The sequence below is a fragment of the Danio rerio genome, chromosome 2 (genome assembly GCF_049306965.1).
Source record: "Danio rerio strain Tuebingen ecotype United States chromosome 2, GRCz12tu, whole genome shotgun sequence".
Taxonomy (NCBI): Eukaryota; Metazoa; Chordata; class Actinopteri; order Cypriniformes; family Danionidae; genus Danio; species Danio rerio.
Window position 1 is genome coordinate 52853113 of NC_133177.1, and position 9388 is coordinate 52862500.

Here is a 9388-nt window from a genome sequence, read left to right on the forward strand (position 1 = left end):
TAAAGGCTTTTTTTCCTTAAAAGTGTGTGAAAAAATTTATGATTCCAACCATCTGCCAAATTTATTGATTTGTTATATTATTACCTATATATGTTGAGTTCATTTGCAAAAACATAACTCTGTTTTTATCAATTTTCATAAATACTTTCATTTATTGAGCATTGAGTTTATCATATTTTTGTTTCCCTAAGTTCTAATTCATAGGTCTCACTGGATTGCTGGAGGGCCACAGCTCTGCACTGTTTTGCTCCAACCCTAATCAAACACAGCCAGTGCCAGCCTGTAGGGTTGAGGGGCCCTAGGCGAGATTAAAAATAAAAAATTGGGCCCACTGGTGTAAAGACCAAATTTTTATATTTTAATGCAGGGTTTTTCAAAGTCTAAGACAGTAGGCCTCCCTTTTGACACAACTTATCCATTGGCGCCCCCCTCCTCCCAAACACACACACACACACACACACACACGCGCACACACACACACACACACACACACACACACACACACACACACACACACACACACACACACACACACATATATATATATATATATATATATATATATATATATATATATATATATATATATATATATATATATATATATATATATATATATATATACAGTGTATATACATACAGTGTGTGTGTGTGTGTGTGTGTGTGTATATATATATATATATATATATATATATATATATATATATATATATATATATATATATATATATATATATACATACAGTATATATGTATGTATACAGTGTATGTGTGTGTATATATATATATATATATATATATATATATATATATATATATATATATATACAGTATATATAAAGACACAGACAGATGTCAGACTGTTAACTCACTTTTATCATCATTTGCATGAAAGTGCAATAATTTACAGAGTAATAACAAGTATTTTATTATAACGTTTTTAAAACTAGGATGATGGTTCAATATGAATAGAACAGATCCAAGAACTGTCCATCCCAGTCAAAACAGTCGAAGTTTAGCGGGTCTCATGCTGTCATTAGCCAAAATATCTTGACAAACCACACATAAAGGTCGTGGTTCATCAGCTGGTCCTGTCCACGTAAATCCTAAACTCAAATACTGATCATCATATCGTCGTCTTTTGGGTGTAAGCCCTGAACTTGAAGGCTTTGAATCGGGGGGTCTCAGAAACCGATCCATTGTATTAGCAGGCATATACCAGTATTGGCGGGCTTGCCAAACAGAAGCGAATTCACAGCTATGGCCTTCTGGGTAAAAAAGGTTTTCTTATTTTTGACGTATTATTTTTTTAGCTTTGTTTAATTAAAATGTTTAAATATAATAAAAATACATATAATAATTAAACTTAATAATTAGATTTTTATTATATAATATTTTTTCCCGTGCCTCCCCTGACATGCTCTGGCGCCCCCCAGGGGAGGCGCGTCTCACTCTTTGAAAACCCCTGTTTTAATGTATACATTGTTTATAACTGTAGCATATTTGACCTATAATAAATATGTAAAAAATATGTAAAAAAAAAAAAAACAACTATTATTTAAACAAGTATTTTTTCCCCTCTGCTTTTCTTTTCTTCCTTTTTTCGCCTCCGGACAGATGCAGTTTGGACGCCATTTCATTTCAAATAAAATTCGATTAAGATCCATTACAAATAGCAATGGAACTTGTGACGTTATATTACTTAAGACTTTTTTGGGTCTGTATTGAATGTAAGCAACTTGGAGAGATACGTGGAATCTGTGTAGGAATACATTACGTCATTTTAGTCCATCTGTTATGATTTAATAAGTTGTCTAGGGATTGTAAACATAACATTTAGACTATTAAATCATTACTATTAAATCATTACGGAGTAGATGGATGGAAAAAAAAAAAAAAAAAWTATATATATATATATATATATATATATATATATATATATATATATATATATATATTTATTTATTTATTTATTTTTTATTTTTTCCACAGTACATTTGTGTTCATTTGTGTGTGTGTGTTTATTCGTGTGTGTGGTACTGTAGCATCGAGAGCGAGGCTGACGATGGCGAACACCATGTCTAAGATGCGCGGGCAGGTCAAGAGTCTTGGTTATCCACAGGCAGAGGGCCTTCTGGGAGAATGCATGCTGAAATACGGTCGAGACATGGGAGAAGACACCAACTTCGGTAAGAAGAACGAGTGCTCTTTCTCTAACACTTTAACAAACAGAAAACTGTTCTAGTTTTCAGTGTCCTCCACTAATATTGGCACCCTTGATAAATATGAGCAAAGAAGCCTGGGAAAACTGTCTTTATTATATAACCTTTGGGTCTTTTGCTCCAAAATATGAACAAAAAAGCTGAAAATGCATTACTAATGAAATCACGCGAATTCCTAGAAATTAGCCACTGTTTTTTGACAGTTCTTAAAATGATTACTTTCCTCATGACATCAAGCTGAATACTTCCTACTCACTGGAATTTTTTAATTAATACCCTAAGGGTGGATGTCTTTAATGTTTTTGCTGTTCTATAGACGCTTCCCATTATGTGAAGCTCAGCATCCTTTTACTGCAAATCACAGATCTGGTTGCTGCTTTTCCTCATTGTGATGGATGACTGAATGACTTTGGCCTGTGTGTTTCCTCATGTTCATAACAGGAGGTCATGCTTGAACTGTTTCCCCTTCCTGCTCACCAGGTGTACTAAATAATTATAAAAGATCAATGGGAGTATACTTAAAAAATATATTGCTCATTTAAATTCGTTAGCCAATATCTGTGTAATAATTTTTTGTTCACGATAAGAGCAGAATTTACATTTATCCTAATATATTAAGTAATAGATACAGACTTTTAAAAAAAGCTTCCTTTATACTTTTATTAAGGGTGATACTATTATAAACACTGCATTTCATTTGTACCTAAAGTATAAAATATCAAACATACAGTAACACTTAAAGACACACAAGAAGTCTAGACTAGGAAGTCTAGTCATTCTTATTTTGCTATTAGAGATCTGGCATATGCAGCAGGTAAGAGAAGTATTGAAAATTGACCTTTTTATTTCTATCTCTTCATATTTCCAAAAGCGCTGTTGACTTTTAATTTTCACCAAATGTCATTAACAACCAGTGTTATTAGGGATGCTCAGATCAGGATTTTTGCAGCCGATACTCCTTGTGATGGTGATCGGCTGATACCGAGTACTGATTCCGAAGCAGTTTGGCTCTTTCATTCAGGAATTTCATTCATGCCCTTCGTGACAAAAGAGATATTTGATTCGTGGAACTGTTCTAAGCGTGTATTTTTCATGCAATGTTTGTTACTGCACAGCGAATGAGATAAAAAAAACTTCCGCATTTCCCAGAAACTTAGATGCACTCGGCAGTTAGCGTCAGAAAGCAGTGTGCATTATTCCTGTCACAAAATGTGATGAAAATCCTACACAACGGTAAGTTTGACTGTGGTGCTAACATGTTTACACTCGTGTAATAGTTAGTTCCATACGAACTTACTTTGCCATCTAAATAAACAAACAAAGAGCACTGGTCGCTCGCTTACCAAATCTGTAGAGACAGGACAATCATCACCAACTAGAGCTGCGTCTTTATTAGAAGGAGACAAGCAGCAAATCCAGATCTCACTATTTCCAGATGAGAAGCTCTCTGGTAAAAAAGAAAAAAGTTCCTTAGACAGGTATTGTTGTCGAGCGTTGCATGCACTGTAATCCACATGTGAGTCCAGCTGCGCTCTCATAGAGAGAAAATGAAAACAAAACTTCACTGCAGCAAATTATAAAAGCAACACTACACACTTGTTTTGGCAACACAACGTGTCCTCTCTCTCTGTCTTGGAAGCTGTCATGCATATTAATGAAGTTGCAAAATAGAGCATGCTGATTGGTTTGAACCAAGTCTTACTCATGCATTAATGCAGCACACTCAGAGACGTAATAAGGCACTCCCAGGTACAAACGTCCAGTCTACACGCTGGAATACATGCTAAGATCTCATGGCTGTGACGCAGCTTCAAAAATTACTTTTAAACCTGAAGTACGAATTTGCTCGAAATAACGCAAAAACAACCAATTTTCACTTTTTAGTGTAATATATGTGTCCTAATAGTGTTTTTAGCAGCATGGGACACATATATGACTGTCAACAGCTCAAAACATGTGTTTTGGTGTTTCGTGACCCTTTAAGTGTAGATCTCTCCTTACCTAAGACAGTTAAGGAAGGATGTTGCATATAATCCTCTAAACATGTCTCTTATAACCATCTAGTGTAAACATGTCATGGTCGGAAGCAGCTTTACAGAAAATAATATTAAACAGTTTAAGAAAGTTAAGAAAATGACTAATAATGCAATCTGTAAACATTGCAAATGATGGAAAAGCAATCCAACAAGTCTCAATCAAGAAAAAAATGGAGTGCATATTTGATGCACAAGAAGTTAAAATGCGCACCTATATATCTATTACTTCTTCACTAGAAGGCAGTAGGCCTATAAATTACAAATAAATGGGTTATTTATTTTACCAGTGTATATTTCGCCTTGCAATCGCTTGCACATCGTTTACCTTGCTTCATTTACTTCACGCATCATGTGTTTTAGTGCTGCTGATGTGTAATATATGGGTGAGCACGTGTGTCTTCCCCTGCTTGTAAACTTGTAAACAAACACTTGCGATCGGTTCATGAGATCGGCCAGATTGGTGAGTACTGATCGAGTCATAAAATTATCGGCCGATACCAATCTCTGCCCAATTAATCGAAGCATCCTTAAATGTAATCCATATATACAAAGAAAACAAAGCTAATTAGTTTAAAAATTAAGTTGTGTGTAACTAAATTAAATTACGCCGGTAAAAAGTATTGAACACAGGAAGAAAGGGAGGTGTAAAAAGACATGGAAAGCCCAGAGAGCAGCTGAAATCTCTGTTTTTAGAAAGCAACCCTGCCCCTCATCGGTGTAAATGAATATTAGCTGCTTTAGTCTAAACACCTACATCGCTAGATAATGAAGATGAAACCAGGGTGGACATTTCAGCAAGAAAACACATTAAATTAAATGTAATTAATATTGAATTTATATTAAATTAAATTAATAGATAAATAAAAACAAAATGAAAGAGAGTGAAATAAAATAAGGGTGGTGTAGTAAGTAGTGCTGTCGCCTCACAGCAAGAAGGTTGCTGGTTCGAGCCTAGGCTGGGTTAGTTGCCATTTCTGTGTGGAGTTTGCATGTTCTCCCCGTATTGGTGTGTGTTTTCTCCGGGTGTTTCGATTTCCCCCACAAGTCCAAATACATGCGGTATAGGTGACTTGAATAAGCTAAAATTGTTTGTTGTGTATGTATGAATGGAAGTGTGCGGGTGTTTCCCAGTGATGGGTTGCAGCTGGAAGGGCATCTGTTGTGTAAAACATATGCTGGATAAGTCGGCAGTTCATTCCGCTGTGGCGACCCCAGATTAAAAAAGGCACTAAGCCAAAAAGAAAATGAATGAATGAAACAAAATAAGAGCTTGAAATAAACTGAAAGAGACTGAAATAAAATAGGATGATATAAATAAAAAGAATCAAATATAAAAGAATCAAGTAAAACACTGGCAAGGAACTCCCAATTGGATTCAGAAAAGAAAATAAAGCTGCTTGAATGGCCCAACCAATCCCCTGATCCTGAATCCAATAGAAAATAAGAAGTAAACAGCAGTCCAAAAGAGACGACCCACAGAACGGTCAAGATTTTTACACCTGAGCAATGTATGTGACTTCATTCTGCATACAAGAGGCGTCTTAAAAGCTATTATTACCACAAAAAGTCTGTTATACAAAGTATGAAATATTTTGGTTTATTTATATGTTTAAAGTGTTTAGGTTTTTGCCAAAATTTAGGTCAATTTCATGTCAACATCTCCTTTGCATTTATCAGGAAAAATCACAATGTATTCAACACTGCATGTATGATATTTTACTCATTAAAATCATGACTTTTTTATACTATTATTTTTAAGTGATAGTTTTGTGTATGTTCTGCACTGTTTGACAGGCGGTGCTTTAGTGGAGATGGGGGAGGCCATGAAGAGATTGGCAGAAGTCAAAGACTCTCTAGACATTGACGTCAAGCAGAACTTCATCGACCCTTTCCAAACGATAGTCGACAAGGACCTGAAAGACATTCAGGTGGAAAACTGGAATCAACTGCAGTCTGAATGATCAAACAAGAGTTTATTGATTTAAATCTTCAGTCTTACAAACCAAGGGTTGTTATTGGCTTGGATGGTATTCAATGTAAATGTCATGTTTTTGTGAAAAAAAAATACAAATGATTATGGAACTGACCATTTTTATAATTTACAATAATAGTTTTAGAATTATGGTTTATGATAACATTTTCATAATTTATTACAATGCAGAATAACAAAATTAAATTTGCCAAATTATAGTATTACTGTATATATTAATGATTATATGTTGTTAATATTAGTATTAGTAGTGTTAGCATTATTACTATAAGTAGTATTAGTATTATTAGTAGTATTACTATTAGTAGTATTAGTATTCATAGTATTGGTATTATTAGTATTGGTAGTAGTACTGTTATTATTAGTATTAGTGTTAGGAGTATTATTTGTAGTATTATTACTATAAGTAGTATTAGTAGTAGTATTATTAGTAATATTACTATTAGTAGTATTAGTATTTGTGGTATTGTTATTATTAGTAGTAGTATTGTTATTATTAGTATTAGTGTTAAGAGTATTATTTGTAGTATTATTAGTAATATTACTATTAGTATTAGTAGTATTGGTAGTATTAGGATTAGTAGTATTACTAGAAGTAGCATGAATTGTACTGTTAGTATTAGTATTAGTAGTATTAGCTACAGTATAGTAGTATTAGTATTCATATCAGTAGTATTAGTGGTATTATTAGTATTAGTTGTATTAGTATTATTAATAGAAGTAGTATTAGTATAATTGGTATTATTAGTATAACTAGTATTTGTAGTATCAGTATTAGTAGTATTGGTATTAGTAGTATTAGTATGAGTAGTATTAGTATGAGTAGTATTAGTGTTATTAGTAGTATTGTTAGTAGTATTGTTAGTATTATTAGTATTATTTGTAGTAGTATTAGTATTATTAGTCATATTATTATTATTATTGTTGTCATTATTATTGTGTATTAAAATCAATTTGAGGTATTATTATTAATAATAATAATAATAATAATAATAATAATAATAACTTGATGTATTTATACAGTTTAAAAGAATGTATTTTTCTGAAGTTGTCTGTATAAATTTAGAATTTCCAAAAAAATATTTTTTTTATCAGAAACTTTTGTACAAATTGACATACAATTAAATATAATAAAAGCATTTGCAATATGCAGAGGCCGTAACCAGTCTTGGTTAGTTAAGCAGTGAGTGAGATTTTTAATGGATAGCTAAACAGAATGAATGTATAGATAAAAGATAATTGTGCAGTGCTGTTGTTAAATGTTGGCAAAACAGATGCGTTCATCTTCTCATGCTTAAGAGAGACTCAGTGTTTGCACTAGGGCTGTTGATGATAATAATAATAATAATAATATTTTCTTTTTTTCTTTTTTCTCAGCATCACTTGAAGAAACTGGAGGGCCGTCGACTGGATTACGACTACAAGAAGAAACGTCAGGGGAAAATTGCTGATGAGGAGCTCCGGATGGCAATGGAGAAGTTTGAGGAGTCCAGAGACGCAGCAGAAACCAGCATGCAGAACCTGCTGGATACTGACGTAAGCTCACATCAGCCTATCAGAGTCAAATCTATTGATATACAGTTGGAGTCAGAATTATTAGCCCTATTGTATATTTTCCCCAATTCTTTTTTAAGGGAAAGAAGTTTGTTCAAGACATTACTAAACATTATAGTTGTAATAACTCAATTTTAATAATATTGATAGCTAAAGATGCTCATAAAAACGAAATCATCGTTAACCGAAAGGGTGCGTTTTTAACCGATTAATAGTATCAGTGGCGTCACGGTGGCGCATTGGGAGGCACAATCGCCTTACAGCAAGAAGGTCACTGGTTTTAGCCTCAGCTGGGTCAGTTGGCATTTCAGCGTGGAGTTTGCATATTCTACTCGTGTTCGTGTAGGTTTCTTCCGGCTGCTCCGGTTTCCCCACAAGTCCAATGACGCTATAGGTGAATTGGGTAAGCTAAATTGTCCGTAGTGTATAAGTGTGAATGAGTGTGTATGGATGTTCCCCAGCAATGGGTTGCAGCTGGAAGGGCATCCGCTGCGTAAAACATAGGAAACGGGGTTGTACACACTCGGCTGAAGACATCCATTAGCCTACAAAATTAATTTTGTTTGTTAAGTGCAAAGATTTGTTTTTAAACTATTTCTAAATTCAGTTTTAATTTCCAGCAAACGAATAAATGAACAATAATAACGAAGTATGGTCAAAAAACTGAGTATATCAAAACACACATGCTGTGCCCATATGGTCTAAAACCTGACAGGTTGACAAATCTAAGCTTGTTTTTAATAAAACAAATATAAATATGCATATAATAAATAATACTGCTATTAACAATAATGTTACACAAAAGCAAATTGTTGTGAATATACTGAAAAAAGCCTTAGATGAAGGAGGCATGGAGGCAGTGTTTTTTATATTTATGTAGAAAATAATAATTTTCTTAATATTTTAATCCTTTAATTCTTTTTCATTTTTATAGATATTTGTGTGTTGCTGCACATCCTGCGTGTTCACAGCAATGTGTAGGCGAGGCGCACAACTAACCAGCTCTGCACTGGACTTTAGACCAGCTTTCAGTTGGTCTATTGCAGGGATGGGCAAACTTGATCCTTGAGGGCCGGTGTCCCTGCAGAGTTTTGTTCCGACACTAGTCAAACACACCTGAACAAACTAATCAGTGTCTTCAAGATCACTTGAACTCTATAGGGAGGTCTGTTTGAATAGGGTTGGAGCTAAACTATGCAGAACACTGGCCCTCCAGGGTCAAGTTTGCCCACACCTGGCCTATTGCATAGTGTGTTTTAGTTCCTCAAAATACCAATGCGCCAACAGTGCACCTTAACAAACTCCTTTTTTTCAGACTGAAATACCCATGGGTCTGCAAAGTTGTGCAAATGGATTTGCCATTTAAACAACGTAACAGGGAACGGGAAGATTGTGGTTCGGTTGGACTGAAAATAGCAACATGTCGGGGAAAAACGTCTTGCGCCTTATTGTGCCGGGTGTATGATAGGGCCTGTAATATTTAAACTAATGACTTCCATTAAAAATGCTGACAGAGGTTTATGATATAAGAATAACAGTGGAGCATTAATAAAATGCATATTTTCAGTGAATCGATCGATTTAAGG

The 9388-nt window shown here is 34.2% G+C and overlaps 2 protein-coding genes across 6 annotated transcripts in view; one reads left to right on the forward strand and one right to left on the reverse strand.

Moving 5' to 3' along the window:
- cactin overlaps positions 1-9388 on the reverse strand; it is a 475834-nt gene that overhangs the window by 334376 nt on the left and 132070 nt on the right. The window lies entirely within an intron of this gene.
- sh3gl1a (SH3-domain GRB2-like 1a) overlaps positions 1-9388 on the forward strand; it is a 54297-nt gene that overhangs the window by 26776 nt on the left and 18133 nt on the right. For all 5 annotated transcript variants that reach the window (XM_073909852.1, XM_068222410.1, XM_073909857.1 and 2 more), the window contains 3 exon segments: positions 2046-2189; positions 6053-6186; positions 7626-7784. In XM_073909852.1, the coding sequence (XP_073765953.1) occupies positions 2046-2189; positions 6053-6186; positions 7626-7784 (437 nt within the window).